Raw genomic sequence first — 17,093 nt, forward strand, 5'->3', positions numbered from 1 at the left:
AATTTAAATACATTTATTCATTCATTCATTTATTTATTTATTTTGGCTGCATTGGGTCTTCGTTGCAGCGTGTGGGCTTTCTGTAGTTGTGGCAAGCAGGGGCTACTCTTCGTTGCAGTGTGCGGGCTTCTCATTGTGGTGGCTTCTCTTGTTGCAGAGCATGGGTTTTAGGTGTGTGGGCTTCAGTAGTTGTGTTAAACAGGCTCAGTAGTTGTGGCACACGGGCTTAGTTACTCCATGGCATGTGGGATCTTCCTGGACAAACCCGTGTACCCTGCATTGGCAGGCAGATTCTTAACCACTGCACCACCAGGGAAGTCCCTGTATATTGATTTTATATCTTGCAACTTTACTGAATGTGTTTATTAGTTCTACCAGTTTTTTGGTGGAGTCTTTAGGGTTTTCTATATATAATCTCATGTCATTTGCAAATAGTGACAGTTTTACTTGTTCCTTTTTGATTTGGATGCCTTTTATTTCCTTTGCTTGCGTAAATGCTTTGGCTAGAACTTCCAATACTATGTTGAATAAAAGTGGTGAAAGTGAGCATCCTTGTCATGTTCCTGATCTTAGAAGAAAAACTTCCAGCATTTTGCTGTTGAGTTTGTTAGCTGTGGGATTGTCATATATGGTCTTTATTATATTGATGTATGTTCTCATTATACCCACTTTGTTGAGATTTTTAAATCATAAATGGATGTTGAATTTTGTCAGATGCTTTTATTGTATTTATTGAGATGATCATATGATTTTTATCCTTCATTTTGTTAATGTGGTATATGTCATGTTGATTTATTTGTAAATGTTGAACCATCCTTGCATCCCTGGAAAAAATCCCACTTGATCATGGTGTATGATCCTTTTAATGTATTGTTGAATTTGGTTTGCTAATATTTTGTTGAGGGATCTCAATGGAAGCTATAAGAGTAGTGAGGAAATTGCTATTGGAGGCTGGCTAAGTGGTGTTATGTAGTGGCAAAATGTTTGGAAACATTTGCACTTGTGTGCAGTAAAACATAGAAAATGTACCTAATGAATTTGTAGACCTGGCGAAGATTTTCAATGTGAATGTTCAGTGTCAGTTGGCTTCTTTTAGTGATGCGTCATGTATCCCAAGAGAGAAATGTGTTTAAAAAAAAAAAAAAACTATTCAGTTTTTAAGCAGAGTGTAGAAATATACAGGACCTAGGAGAGTCTTTATAGTCAGCAAAAGGTCTCAAATTAAGAAATGGCCTCAGGGACTGCCTATAAAATGTGACCTCAAGGAAGAGATTTAATCAAAACTCTGTTGAGACCTCTAAAAAATTTAAGACATTGCTTCATAGACCCTCTCATCTAGACAAAAACGGCTTCTAAGAATCTTAAGGGTGGTCCAACAGCAGTCACCTAGATAAAGGCCCAATGTAGACAGAGGTTTGTTTTTGAAAGAATTCTGGATGTTGCTTTGTGGTCAAGGAGTGAACTCCAATTAGAGTCATAGAAAACCCACATACTTTTAGAAATAATTTCATTGATAAAAGCACCAGGAGCTTGGACCAAAGAAGCAGGAGACAGTTCAAAATGAAAAAAAGCCTCTGGGCCCCCAACTTTCTATGGGCAAGAAGCAGGCTGAGAGAGCTATTCAACTGTCAAGGGCAGGCAGTTTCTTATGAAAAAGGAAGATTGACTCAGAGGTCAACTAGACCCCAGAGCAGGGAGCCAAGAACAGTGGATTAGGAAACTACTCCCAGGGAGAAGAACCAGGCCCTAATGGAGAACTAGATCCTTAGAGTCAGGACGACAGCGCTTGGCTGGCTTTCAGAATTGCTACAGACTAATGACTGCTATGTGCCTCCCATTTCCCCCTGCCGACCTTTGAAAAGAAGTATCTATTGCATTTATTCTATTCCTGTTTCAGCATTGTATGTTGTGTATTGTAGCTTGTCTTTTTAGTTCATGGATCTCCAGATGAAGAGGAGCAGCATCTGAAATGCCTCATTCACATCTGGGCCTAGTGTGGATTACTAGATCCTAGACCTTAAAGCCAATGCTATACAGAATGATAATCTGGGGGGGAGGAAGTAATTGTCTTTTGCACGTCTGTGTGTGGGTGTGTATGTGTGAACAGCTGTGGCCAGAGGGTTGATTATGGTAGAGTGCTTCCAAATATGACTGCCAATAATTCCTCTCATCCCAGCCACTCCTTCCATTAAGAAGTGAGACTCCTGTCCCCTTGGATCTGGGCTGGCCTTGTGACTTGCTTTGGCCAAGAGAATAGAATGAAAGTGATATTCTGGGACTTCTAAACCATGCCTTTGAGAGGGCTTGAAGCCTCTGCTTTCTTCCTCTTGGGATTCAGTCACTGTGCAAAGATGCTTGGGCTGGACCACTGAATGATGAACGATCACACGAAGAGAGGGAGGCCCCCAGGCATTTCAGGTGCTCCAGCTGAGGTGCCAGACATGTGGGGAATGTCACAGACATTCCAGCCCTAGCCAAAGTCATAACTGAACGTAACCACATGTCTGACCCAGCTGACATCATGGGGGAGCTGAAGAACTGTCCAGCTGTGACCTTCCCAAATTGCAAAATTGTGAGAAAATAAATGGTGGTGGTTCTTTTAAGCCACCAAGTTTACAGTGGTTTGTTAGGCAGCAATAGATAATTGAAACAGTTATCAAATACCAGGGCATTTTCTACAGCTTTAACTTTACTCCTAGACTGTGAAGAGGTTGCAACAGTGTCAGACAAAGAAGCCAAGTTTTCAAGGAGACTAAATTCCATAAAGGCTGGACCCTCTATTCTATAGTCATTGCTCTGTCCACAGAGCTTAGCATTATTAGTACTGGCACATAAGACTCCCACATATTTGTTGATTGAATCATTAAATGACTGAATGGAGTTAAGACCCTGTACCATCAACACAAACAAAAAAGCTACCTTAAATAGAGTTTTTTTTTTTTAATTTTTAAATTTTTATTTATTTGGCTGTGTCAGGTCTTAGTTGCGGCATGTGGGATCTTCATTGTGGCATGTGGGATCTTTCGTTGTGGCATGGGCTCTTTGTTGTGGCACACGGGCTTCTCTCTAGTTGTGGCGGGCGGGCTCCAGAGTGCACAGGCTCAGTAGTTGCGGTGTGTGGGCTTAGTTGCCCCCTGGCGTGTATGATTTTAGTTCCCCAACCAGGGATCGAACCCACGTCCCCTGCATTGGAAGGCGGATTCTCAACCACTGAACCACCAGGGAAGTCCCTTAGATAGAGTTTTAACCATGCATTTTCTCTTTCAAAACGGTTTCTTGTTGCTTTTTGTTACCAGAAAACGTGATACCTCAGAAGCCAGAAGGATGTCCTGAAGGGAAAGATTTGTAGGAGTGAGGCAGTAGTTAACCTTGACTCCTTCTCAGTGTCCCTCCTATACCTGGACCACTGAGGGCTACTCTGTGAAGCACCTGGTAAATGCCCCAATATCTGCTGGTAACAGAAAAATTATTATCTTTTTCTATTATCGGAAGAGCTAAAAGGCAAGAAATGTGTTCCTAGGGCTAGAGTTAGTACTAAGGGGACCAAAGTGGAATATCCAATAGCCAGTATTAGATTGGAGACTAAAACAATCAAAGCTGTCTTGTCATGTTAGGTCTTTCTTTTCTATCACTCTCTAGTCCAAGTCACAATTTCTAAATGCCACTTGGACATAGTGAGTGCCTAGTCTGCTCTGTGGTTCTCCCAGAAGCACCCAGCCCAGCCCTTATTTCTCTTTGTGTGATATTTCATACAGCACACCTCTCTACTGAGATGTGAAAGGAGACACAAGTGCCATCTGAAATAGCTCCAGGAGATTAGGGCATGAAGAACTTGTAGGCAACAATGGAAAATTCTCTTTTAGGATGTGGTTGCTTGTATGATCCATCCTGGTACCTTCTGGAGAAATGTAAGCAAAATGTCTTTATTTAAGACAACAGGAATATTTGTAATTAGGATAACTGAAATAAGGGAAAAGTTTTCAGACCATTGGAAGAATGGGATGGTTTAAGTTAAAATATATAATTATTATATACTTTTTACTCTGTATTATTTAGAAAACAGTGGTTAAGCAGATAAAAATAGAGAAGATTACTTAAAAATCGAAGCCATTGCTTTAGATCTCTATTTGAAAGGTCAGTGTGTGGGAGATGAGAAAGGCACTATAGCAATCAGTGTTCAACAAAAGACATTTTAGCAGCAGGACCTACAAAGAGCACATCAACTATTTATATCATCCCCAGTGAGTTGCTGGTCATTTCACTTATCAAAGAAAATAAGAAAGGAATTTTCTTTAGATATTCTCTGGATGCAGTAGCAATACAGTTTTGGAATCAGCTGTTAGAAACTATAATTAAAGCTGGTTTTTCCTGTTCACTAATTATTCTGTATGGTTAGTCTCCCTTAAGCTTTATATAATTCTCCCTTTGTTACCAGCTTCTGTTTCTCCCCAGGGCAGTCTGAATCCAGACAGGTAAATAACTGAAGTGTTTAGAAACCAATGTACTGTAATATCTGTACAGCCAAGCAGATATTTGCAACTGAACTTGAAAAAAAATTTTTAAAAACTTTCTGTACATTAGATAGGGTCAACTATTTAAAGGTTTCAGCTCTACCACCTGGTTATGGAGACCTCTTGGGTAGGAGGACAAAGTGAAGAAAAACAAAAATTAAAAAAGGATTTCCTTCAGGAACCCACTTAACACTGGGAAGGGGAGGACATTTTTTACTCAGCAACTTCTAATAACCACCTGATATTGCTGTCAGGCTGGTCAAATACCTGCCAACATTGGTGGTCCTTTCACTCACCATGGAGATAAGTAGAGGGACCTGATGTTTAGAGTGGCAGCAAAACTCATTTTCCAGTTTCTTCTTTCAGTAGATGGAAGTGCTTGTGGGCCAGTCTCATATTCCAGCATGTTAGTGCTGGTGATGTACACCCTCTCTGCTCCAGAATAACTCTGTGCCACGGGAATTGAAAAGGATTCTCTCTCCTCAGGCCTAACACCAAAACACCAACAGGGCAGGAATGAATCCACTTGCTTCCTAGGAAGTGGATTTCAGAACTTCTCAGATACTGTGAGACTAATCTTCACATGGAGTGGGGGGAGAGGGGGTGGGCAAAGTAGGGCAGTGCTAATAACAGGAACTCTGGGGACAAGATCAGCAACTGGAAAAACAAATGTGGGACATTTGACCCCTCCCTAATCACTTGCCTTCATTTAACTTTATCTTCATTTTCCCTTTCCTCACCAAGCAGTAGTTGATAATCAATTGAGTGTAGCTCTCAGGTTCTTGCCATGCAATCTAGTGGAACACCTAGAAATCAGGGACTTATCCTTGGTTATTTATAAAATAAAGAAATATCTAGGGCTTCCCTGGTGGCGCAGTGGCTGAGAATCGCCTGCCAGTGCAGGGGACACGGGTTCGAGCCCTGGTCTGGGAAGATCCCACATGCCACGGAGCAACTAAGTCTGTGCACCACAACTCCTGAGCCCGTGCTCTGGAGCCTGTGAGCCACAACTACTGAAGCTCGTGCCACAATGAGAAGCCCGCACACTGCAACGAAGAGTAGTCCCTGCTTGCAGCAACTAGAGAAAGCCCATGACCCAACACAGCCAAAAATAAATAAATAAATAAATTTATTTAAAAAAAAAATCTCTAGCTTATCTAGGCTGTGTGGTCAGGACTTTCATCTTTGGAAACCAAATGGAGGCCCTTCTCCTACTCTTTCTGGGTTGCTCTCTATTTCTTTTTCCACTTGTGGCCCCTCCTTCCCCCAAGCTGACCAGGACCATGCACAAAACCAGGCTCCAATAAATATCGAGACTGAAGATTCAGCAGGTGGCTAACTCCTGCAGAGCTATCTTAAAAGGATGTTGCATATAAATTCAAAGTTTTATGAAGCCTCAGAGATCTCTAAGAACAGTGTAAATATCCCTGGTTTAATTAGTAAGTAGTCCTGGAGTTAGGTAATGGTCTGTGGCTTCTAAGGTAGCTCTCTTGAGGTCTCTAGTCTTCAGGGGCTGCCTGCAACTATGATGTGTTCTTTCTCATACACTGAATAAATCCTCTTTTAGACCTTCCTAGGCATCAATTCACAATAACTGCAACACACATGCAAATTGATCCCATTCTCTCAGATCTAAAAAAAGACCAGTGCCTCAGTCTAGGTATCAACTTAAATACTTTTGGACTCAAATTCTCCTTGAGTTCTACTTCCCAGGGGAAAGAAAGAATTCCTACGCTGGTACTGATGCCCACTCTCTCCAAGCAGACGGTGGACCACTCACTTTGAAGCCGATCCATGTCAGGGTAAATGCGCTCTAGTTTTCAGCATTTCCGAACCAGATCTTTCGCGGTTTAGGTCAAACAATCCGAGCTCTAAGCAGACTTGACGAGTTTGTTCTGGGCTGAAGGCCATGAACTAGGTTCTCCGACCAGATAAGTCACTAGGCTGAGTCTACAGTAGGTGGGGCGCGCTCACCAGCTCAGAAGTAGTGATTGAAAGTTTGTCGCAGCATCGTTGAATTCAATTACCGGGCTGCTGCAGTAGATACCCTTTGCCCCGCGAGTACAGCACCAGAAAGTTTCGCCCTAGGGGGCAGGGCACTAGCAAGGAAGATGCGCCAGACCCCCGGGGCCCAGCCCCTTCTCCCACGGTTTGGAAGGCGCAGTGGTAGCGGATCCAGAGCTCGGAGTTTCAGGTCTCCGTCCTCTAGCTTGCTCTGTGGGTAGCAGGAAAGGGTGCGACCAGCTTGGGAACTCTTCCTCCGAGAACTGCAAGAATCAGCGGCGGCAGCCAAGGTGAGGGGAGGCGGGGGCACGTGCTTGGATGTGGGTGCTTGTGTAACCAGCTTCTCAGGCGCCAGCAGCGACAGCGCTCCGGCGGGAGGATCGTCTGAGCCTATTCTTCCGCCGAAACCGGGGAGGCTCTGGGGTCCAGCTACCCGTACATAGCGGGAGCACCCTGGGCAAAGGAAGCGAAGCACTTGCCTCTAGAGCTATCAAATGGGAGTGGGAATTTGGAAAGTTCCCCAACTAGGAACACACGTGACCTCCTCCTGAAAGTAGTTCCGACTGTGGCCCGTGTATCCCTCCACCTCCTTTTGAACCCTCCTAGGTCTCCTCGGCTCCGCCCACTCGCTGGGGCTGCAGAGTCCTACCGTCCCGTAATTCATACTCCCGCCCTGCAACCCCGGTCTCTAGCGTGCACTGACCCGCTAGGAGAGCGCGGAACCTGGCCCCGGGGCGATCCACCCAGCCGGGTTTTCACTGCGGCCCAAAAGGGGCGGGGCGAGGAGCCGCTAAGGGTCGAGCTTGAGTTCGAAGCGGTGAACCCAACTGGAACCCCGAGAGGAGAGATGCTCGGCTCTCCAGGGGAAATGCAGGGGGCTGCAGCGTGCATTCCATCCTCGGGGATCCGCTTTCAGTTCACCAGGACAGTTGCCCTCTGGGATCTAGAAATTCAGAGGCGATGTGCTCACACTCAGCGCGCTCCGCTGGGAGCTTTCATTTTTAGGGCAAATGAACCGAGTGCCGGGGAAGCGGGAGGTGGGGCGGTGAAAGGGAGCCGGATGAGGTGATACACACTGAAGACACAATAGGGGGTTATTCTTTGTACTAAGACTGACACCTTGAGGACACGGGTGGGGAAAGGGGGAGAGGTGGGATTTCTCAGCAAGGGCTGCTGCAGTCACATCCCTGCGAACGATCGTGATCCGACATCCGTGCATAAGGAGAAGGAGGCTGCAGGCCGTGCCGGGGAAATCTGGAGGTGGAGGCAGGGGGAGGGGTGTCCTCGCTGCAGGGATCGTCCCTGCGTTTTCCCGTACCCTGACCATAGCAGTCACCTGGTCTTTTCCACCTGTGCACAGGTAACCTCAGACTCAAGTCAGTGACACTGCTCAACGAACCGGCCACAGCCTTCACCTTCGCTCCCCCTCTCCCCCTCGCAATAGCCTACTCTGCCTGTGGCTAGGTTCTTCGGTCGTGGCTCAGCTCGTTCCCCCCACCCTGGGCTGCTGCAGAAGCAGCCGCAGCAAGTGCAGCTACAGGCGGGCGCCTCGAAACAAGCCCGAGCGAGCTCCAGGCAGTCATACTGGGCATGCTCAGTGCGCCTGCCCGTTGGGGACTCGGCGCTCGCACCCGGAGCTGCTGCTTCTGCCCCCTCCCTACAGCCCCTGCCCTGCCCTTCCCTCCCCCGGCGCGGTCCGTCCGCCTCCCGCCTCCCCTCGGGCTCCGAGGCGCCTGGGCTCCCGGCGCGGCGGCGCAGGGGGCGGGCAGGCCGGCGGGCGGTGATGTGGCGGGACTCTTTGTGCACTGCGGCAGGATACACGTTCGGGCGCCCGGGACGCGGCTGCGCTCAGTTCTCTCCTCTCGGAAGCTGCAGCCATGATGGAAGTTTGAGAGTTGAGCCGCTGTGAGGCGAGGCCGGGCTCAGGCGAAGGAGATGAGAGACGGCGGCGGCCGCGGCCCAGAGCCCCTCTCAGCGCCTGTGAGCAGCCGCGGGGGCAGCGCCCTCGGGGAGCCGGCCGGCCGGCGGCGGCGGCAGCGGCGGCGTTTCTCGCCTCCTCTTCGTCTTCTTTTCTAACCGTGCAGCCTCTTCCTCGGCTTCTCCTGAAAGGGAAGGTGGAAGCTGTGGACTCGGGCGGGAGCCGGCTGAGGCGCGGCGGCTGCACCTCCCGCTCCTGGAGCGGGGGGGAGAAGCGGCGGCGGCGGCGGCGGCTGCAGCTCCGGGGAGGGTGTCGGAGTCGCCTGTCACCATTTCCAGGGCTGGGAACGCCGGAGAGTTGGTCTCTCCCCTTCTACTGCCTCCAACACGGCGGCGGCGGCGGCGGCACATCCAGGGACCCGGGCCGGTTTTAAACCTCCCCTCCGCCGCCGCCGCACCCCTCCTGGCCCGGGCTCCGGAGGCCGCCGGAGGAGGCAGCCGTTCCGAGGATTATTCTTCTCCCCATTCCGCTGCCGCCGCTGCCAGACCTCTGGCTGCTGAGGAGAAGCAGGCCCAGTCGCTGCAACCATCCAGCAGCCGCCGCAGCAGCCATTACCCGGCTGCTGTCCAGAACCAAGCGGCAGCAGAGCGAGGGGCATCAGCCACCGCCAAGTCCAGAGCCATTTCCATCCTGCAGAAGAAGCCCCGCCACCAGCAGCTTCTGCCATCTCTCTCCTCCTTTTTCTTCAGCCACAGGCTCCCAGACATGACAGCCATCATCAAAGAGATCGTTAGCAGAAACAAAAGGAGATATCAAGAGGATGGATTCGACTTAGACTTGACCTGTATCCATTTCTGTGGCTGCCGCTCCTCTTTGCCTTTCTGTCACTCTCTCTTATAACGTGGGAGTAGACGGATGCGAAAAATGTCCATAGTTGGGGTGACTATGACATTTAACCCTGGTCGGATTTCTAGATCATGTATATTTTGTGCCTCTTTTGAATGCATTCAACCTAGGGTGTGTTCGGCTATTCGGAACTCTTGCCTGGTTGCAAGTGTCAAGGCACTGATGGGTTTCTTAGTCTGTCTGTGGGGACTCTCCCTAAGGGCTATTGTCCGTTAATAAAGAATACAGTACACTGCTAGTGGATTAGTGAGCTCGGTAATCCGGTCTGCTAAATGAACAGAAAAGTAGATGCTTTGAGGTTGAGCATATTTCGATTAAATCTTGGCTTTAGGCCCTAGATCAAGGGTATAGATCAGATTAAAATGAAAATTAGTGTTGCGCGTACGCATATTGCATCAGAATCTTGCAGTGATTGCTTTTAGTTTCCTGAGTTGCATTGATAGATTCTTTTAAAATGTGAGTTGTGAACCGAACTGATTTGCATAACTTTAGAGCGAGAATCATTTTAGCATATATGGTGCTCATTTGAAGGCAAAAGTAGGTTTGTGTGTTAAAACTAAGTTAATTACAACTTTGAATCGCGTTTAGAAGTTTTGTAGCTTGAAATCAATAGTACCGTGATACATCTCAAAGGCGCTCTTACTAGATCTTTGTTAAATTTGCTTTTTTTGTCTCGTGTTGGGGTGATGTGGGATAGGGCATGAAATTTGCAGTTCAGTAGCACTGTATATTCAGTGCTCTTGTGACACATAATAGAATGGAGATTGAGTGGTTTTTGATCCCAGATGATAATGTAGTGTAGGTTCAAGGGTATTGTGTGTAGCAAATGGTGATTGCAGAGATTAAACTTCAGTTTCACTTGAAATTTAAGTATTATTGTGATACCAGAATTGACACTCACCTTATTTAGGTTTCAGGTCCTGTGACACCTTTGGGTATCCATTAACTTTACTCTGGCTTGTGTAGAATATCAGTATAAGTATAATTTACCAGCTAATAACCAGAAATGCTGGCAAGAGTGGATCACTCCAACTTCGGATTGTAGGTGTGTTCGCTTTTTTCATATGGTGTATTAAATTTACTGAGTCAGCTTGTTGGATAAGGCAGAAACCCAAGAGTTTCAGTGGTATATAATTGGTTGTCTAAAAGTTAGGCCTTTATATTTCAAAAGATAGTGGTTATCGAAAGGCATGAGTCTTTGCAGTTTCAGGTATAATAAACCGGTTTTGATCAAGGATGGCGATAGAGCCCTCCTTTTTTGCAGAATGGGAAGTATCGTAGGAATTGAGAGTCAGTGGTAGGCCAGTGTAAGGCATGAAGAACAGGATTAAGTTATTGGTCTGAGGTGACTGAAGCATTTTATTAAGGCCTCTATTAAGATAAAAAATTTGGTGCTGTGAATTGTAGCAGTGGACAATACTTACTTAAAACTACATAATTGCATAAGTGTTAATAGTCTTAATAAAAACGGTTTCTTAGCAAGTATTAGTAAACATTTTGCCTAAAGGTAGAGTGACACTAAAGTGTCTATACGTCCAGGTGAAAACTGTGGGGAAGATTTTTTTGAAGAAAATGTTACATATCTGAAGAGGTTTTATTCCTTTGGATTATGTATCCACACATAAATGTGCACAGCTAATTTTGCCCCAGTTTTTGATATGAAATGAAGATAAAAGTTACTGAAGAAGTAGCTTTACAACACACACAACGTAAGTTTTCTGTTAGGTTAAAAAATGATATTTTAAAAGAATATTTGGAAATTTTAAAAGAATATTTGGAAATTTTGGAGTTGCATTGATTGAAAAACTTTACTAAAGCTGAACTTGACCCGCTAGCCCAGAAGATAATTAATTATGAAAAAACTCTTCTGATTTGTAACCTATTTCAAAAATAGTCTACTATTAGTGTGACTTGACAGTCCTCTAGATGTGTAGGAACAAATTAATTAAATGTTTAACTTTTTAAAATAAACCCCCATTCAAAAAATTTTCTAGAATGCTGTTTGTTGGGCAGATTCCTTTTAGTATTCAGAATATGTTTATGCTATTTTTGCTTTACCCATTTGATCTAAAATTATCAGAGTTATAAGACTAACATTATTCTACCAGATTCTTATATGTGAGCAGGTGATTAGCCATTTCTCCTTTGATTTCAGAGTGTGTGTGCCGCTATGTGTGAAATTTATGTGACTTACAACTTTCTCTAAAACTGTCCTTTTAGTTATGGTATGCATAGAAAGCATTATCATATATTGCGTCAAATGACTAATAACACTTAATTTCTAGAGTTGTGGTTTTATTGAGCCAAATGTTGATATGAAAAAAAATCACTTAGGGAAGTCAGTAAAGGGTTTACTTTTTTGATAGTTGCACTTCCAATAATTTTGAAATACCAAAGCACTTTGGTTTGCTTGGTTTCACTTTAGTGTTTTGTGTTTATTGTGGTGGGGGAAAATTAAAATGGCCATTGAAGGCTTTGTCTCTAGCAGGTTGTAGTATCTATTTCAACAGCTAGCCTGTTCAAAGTTAAATTCTTTTATGAAAGTAGTGATTGGAGTATTTTTATAAAGATCAATAATGAAGTGATTTCCTCAGAGGAAAATTGAGGACCATAATTTACTTAATTTTTTTTGCAGAATTGAATTATTCTAAAAATAATTTGTTGGTGGGGTTTTATCCTTAATGTTAGTCTGGAAAGTAGTATTAAACATGAGACTATAAAAAATTCATTGTGTTTAGATTTCATGGAAACTTTAGGCTTCTGTTGTATTTTAATGGATAAGTTTGATAAGTTTGCGTCTTCATAGGGAATACTTTTTAATTCGTAGAGAGTACAGGGACTATTGAAGTTAGCTGTATTATCTTTTAAGATTAGTGATTACTGAAATGACTGTATTGTGAGGTTTTTTTGAAAAAAGATTCTACTCACAATTTTTATTTTACACTGATTGGAACTGTTAAGTTGTATTTCTTTCCTGTGCAACATACTTGGGCCACCTAATTGCTATACAATAATTTACAAACTTCATTTTCATAAAGCGTATTAAAGAATAAAGTGCATCTGAGAGGAATTTACAGTTTATATAACTCTTAATATAAGGAAAAAGGAATTTTATTGCTGTTCATTGTAAAAGTTTGCACAGCAGTACAGTCATCAGTGCAGATTTAACACTGCTTATGATACACTAAATAAATACTAAGTAAATATAAAATATGGTGAGGTATAATCACCTATAATTTTAAATAGTTTTAGAAAGATAGTAAAGAAAGGTGCATTTGTGTGTATTACCTTTCAGAATTTTGTTTTAACAATATTCAGGGTAGCTGGTGATACTTTAATGCTTGTGTGGAACAGCATAGTATCTGCTTTTTCCCATTAACCACACACAAAAAAATATAAACCTCTTAATGTTACAAAATTTCTTACTTTTTGGAAGTCTTCAGTACTGATTTTCAAATGTCCTCATTTTGAGATTTGCCCCATTTGCTATTTGTTCATTTTATGATAGCTTAATACTTTTTAATAATTTCTAAGCAACTTAAATAATCACTTCAGTGACTTTTTAATGTAGGAGTATTTATTATGGGAAAATCACTTCACAAAGTTTCTACATTAAATCACTCTCAGTAAACATTCTATTTTTAAATTTTTGCCTTAGCATTTTTAGTAAGACAGCAGTGTAGGAATTGTTTTTATATTAGTATTGTATGTGAAATTTGAGTTTGTGAAAAGAAATTTAGAAGTTTGCATGCATATGACAGTTTTTCACTTACTTGAAATGTTAGGCCTTGGCTGTACTATAAGAATTTAGCTTCCAGAAAAATACGTTATTAATGATGGTGTAAGAAATTTATTTGGTGTGTTTTTTTTCCTGTAGCCACCATTAGTTCTGAAGTTTTATTTCTATTTCATAGAGCCGTCACTCTTACCTTTTCTCCTGTCTCTTTTTTTGTTAGATAAACTTGATTTCAAGTAAAATCAGTATTCTTTTGTGGTATGAATTCATTAAGAAAAGGTGTTAGGATTTGTTCTAAGGATAGTGACTTAAGACATTTGTATCAGCTTGTGAGATTGGGGTCAGAAATGATTTCAGTAAATATTCAGTTTTATGATATTAAATACTCTGTTTTACAGTTGCTTTCTATGCGGTGGCTTTGAGGTTAACACAGTTGCTTTCAGAAATACCAGTAATGTTAGACCGAACAACCCTAAGATGTTAAGGATTTGCTGAGCAAACTGATGTCCTTAATTCCTTTATTTAGGCCATATTAGTGCCACATGCATTCTTTGCTAGGTGGTCAAAAGTGTTTTGGTCTGTGATTCTCTAAGTATTGAATATGTATATGCATTTACTAATGTAAAGTACTTTCGTTTGTCAGGAAAGGTGAAATTAGTATATTGGACTTGACTATTCATATATCCCCAAATTTTTGGAATTTTTTCATGGGTTACAGAAAAGCTATTGGCAGTTTGGTTCTTTTAAAATAATTTGCACTGGAATTAAAAAAAGCTGTTAGAAAAATATTAGTATAAGAAGAATAAACATAATTTAGGGGTAAATTAATTTTGTATGGAAAGTCTTAATTTAGTTCAGTATAGTTAAGGCAAATTCACTTCATTTGCAACAGTTTGCATTAAGAGATGAGTGGACATCTTCAGGGTATTAGGTATACACTTGTTGGTAGTGTTGAGAATATTGAGAGATTTGGATACTGTGGCGCACCCTCCAGCAAAAGAATATTCTTAACCTGTATATAGTGTGGAAAAAAAGACGGTTTATGTATTATATTTTAAGTGGTTATACACTTAATTCTTATCAGTAGTCATCACTTCAGATATGGACAGTGAATCTAACATAAGTGTTTGATACTCTGTGTATATATGTAAATAAAGACAGAGTGAGGAAACTATAGTAATATTTCTAAAAACTGAACTTTCTTCTCTTTAGAGATCACCTTGTGGATGTGGTTTTATAATTTTTAAATAAGGTTAAATCTATTTTAAATTACATTAAAATATTGAGTATTAGTTTTATCTACACACTGTTTGTACATTGTTTCATTTTAGATTTTAGGGTGGCAGTGTAGGCTCTGGAACCAACACTGCCTGTGTTGGAATCCTGACTCTGCCACTTAGTAGCTGGATGACTGTGTAGGTTACTTTTCTCAATCTGTTTTATCTGTAAAATGAGGATGATGGTACCAACCCACATAAAGTTTATTTTGAAGAATAAATGAGATAATGTAAGTAATTCACTTAGCATAGCACCTACCACATTGTAAATACTTAAATGGTAACAGCTTCTCTTAAAAATTATAATTTCAGATTACCCATGTATGAGAAATTATTTGTCTTTTCATTTATGGGAGGAGCAGTGATTTTAACTGAATTTCCTCAGTTTTGGATATGTTAGTTAGCATGTTAATTGGTTCAGGCTATGACTATTTTTTAAAATAGGGGTATTCCTTTAGGAGTTGTGAGTGTAACATATCTGTGATTTTGCTGTTTCACTGCAAATAATTTGAAGCTCTGCTCCCTCATACTATGGAGCAAAGAAGAGTTAATCATGCTAATCGAAGAGTATTTGCTTTAAAATACTAAGCTATGATGTAAACTTCCTCTGTTATGGCTTAATGAAGTAGAAGTTTTAAAATAAAAATTTGCTATAATATTAAATTTTCTTTAGTGTTAAAGATAGGTCAGCTAAAATATCATGTAGTTTTATTCACAGAGTAATCGCCATCTCAAAACTTTTAATATATGATATAACAGTTATATAAACTGTCTATCAATAAAGGTATCTTAGCATTTCTTTTTAAGTTCAGATTTTTGGAGGAGTCATACAACTTTGAATGCCAAGTTACATTTATTACAGTAACATTTACATTTAATATAATTAGGCAGTGCATTAATGTAGGAATTTTATTTAGGTTAACCCTTTGTATTATTGTTTCCCATTTTTGCTTTTGATCAAGATTCTCATTGTAGGCCCTGGAAATGGGAAGAAGAGCTAAAGGATTTCTTTCTTCATTAATTCTTACCAGGTATGGGGAAGGATGGGATAAGCTTGAGACCTGCCTATTAAAGGCCATTACTTGTATATAGGGATCAATCTTTTTTTTCCCTTTCCCTGTGCTGGTCTCCCAGCTGTGTCACAGTACCCTCAGTAGTGAAGCACTTGATTTCCAGTGAGTGTTTTTTTACATATTTGTTTTGCATTGCAGAATGAATTGTGCTGTCTAACTTTATATGCAGTTATCTGATCATATGATTTTTATGTATTTTGTTATGTGTTGGATAAACTAGCTGTATTTTTGGTCCAAGTCTAGGTTGTAGAATTGAACTGTTCATTTTGACAACTTTTAGGAAAATTTAGTTAGCTAAAATTCCCTCTCTTTCTCTCTAATGCTTCATGTCCCTGTATTTTGTTTTATATTAATACCCAAAACTTAGTTGATTTAGTGTTATTAAAGCACTTCTGAATAGCTTTCAATTTTATTTATTTTGATTTTTGTAGGTTCTCAGGCTAAATATAATAAGGTTCTATTTTCTTTAGTAGTAATTACAGGGATTGCATTCTGCTAATTTTATATGTTTAATATTTTTGATCTTTTAAAGAGGATATAATTATTTAAGGTATTATGAAATGGGTTGTGATCTGATTCTTTAAATCATATGTATTCCTAAAGTGATTTATAAATATAGCATACATGTTCAGAGTTGCAAACAACTCCTTGTTTTAAAATGTGTGCAATTGTTTTTTCCATTTAAAATTCTTTTGCTCTCATGAATTTAGTGAGACTCTTCTTTTTGAGTATTCTAGTTACTCGGAACTTACTGGAGATTAAATAAATAGAATTGAAATCTTTTCTCTACTTTTAAAATGAAGTTTGGGTACCTGTTTGGATATGAAACAGTGTTATTGCTTTTTTGGGGTGTGGGGGATGGACAGTGCTGGATATCCTCTGTTTGCCCATCAAGATTCATTTTCCGCCTTTCTCCACCCTTCTTTGAGGCCTGGTAGACTGACATCCTTAGATGGCTCATTCAGGCTCCCTTATCCTCTGGCTTCCATTTGGATTCAGCCACCCGGAGGCTCTAGCAGAATATTGGAGGGAAGAGGGCGAGTTGGCAGGGGGTGCTGTTGGGCACTAAGACTGTAGCTCCTTTATGACGGCTCCTCTTCTATGGCTCTTTATTCCGATGATGGCTGCCTTCCATTGTCCCTTTAGGCCTAGGGGTGAAAATGGTTTACAAGGCTTACCACCATTGCTAAATTCTGTGATGCTTCAGTATTCCTTATTGGTTACCTTGCCTTTAAGCAGTCCTTGCATTAAACTCTCTTCAAATCAAAAAAAAAAAAAAAAATGAAGTTTGGGGAATGTTACCAAGCTTGATATTTAGGTGTAATGTATTTATTAATTACTTTATTCTGAGTCTATCAGAGTTAAAGTGGAATGCCTGGACTTTTTTTCCTTTCATAATATGAAAACAGTACTTTGCCAGGCTTAACTTAGCCTTGTAAAATTTATTTAACATTTTAACTTACTTGTTTATGAAGTATGAAAGATGAAAAAGTGAGGGCTTAAGTCAGAAGGTTTTTTTTTTAATTAATAGAATTAGCTAGCATATACCCTAACAGTGTCTTATATTTGTTTAGTATTTTTTCATTAACAAAGCCTTTTCTTAATCATTAGCTCATTTGATTTTGCAAAGAAAAAAGGAGCAACCTAAGAGATGGTACAAGCATTACT

General features: G+C 41.3%; 2 protein-coding genes across 2 annotated transcripts in view; one reads left to right on the forward strand and one right to left on the reverse strand.

Annotated features, from left to right (window-relative positions):
* Positions 1-6,534: 6,534 nt before the first annotated feature.
* Positions 6,535-7,406, reverse strand: KLLN (killin, p53 regulated DNA replication inhibitor; the record flags this gene model as incomplete). Its single annotated transcript, XM_082643571.1, is given in 5 exon segments — positions 6,535-6,749; positions 6,752-6,905; positions 6,909-6,944; positions 6,948-7,160; positions 7,239-7,406. Coding segments are annotated over 5 exon segments (786 nt in total).
* Positions 7,407-8,499: 1,093 nt separating this feature from the next.
* Positions 8,500-17,093, forward strand: part of PTEN (phosphatase and tensin homolog) — a gene marked incomplete at its 5' end in the record, with an annotated part of 94,482 nt that continues 85,888 nt past the window's right edge. Inside the window, one exon of the mRNA XM_082643582.1 lies at positions 8,500-9,277. Within this exon, the coding sequence (XP_082499708.1) occupies positions 8,500-9,277 (778 nt within the window). The remainder of the gene's footprint in view (positions 9,278-17,093) is intronic.

Source organism: Mesoplodon mirus (assembly GCF_964341445.2).
Source record: "Mesoplodon mirus genome assembly, chromosome: 2".
In the NCBI taxonomy this organism is placed as follows: domain Eukaryota; kingdom Metazoa; phylum Chordata; class Mammalia; order Artiodactyla; family Ziphiidae; genus Mesoplodon; species Mesoplodon mirus.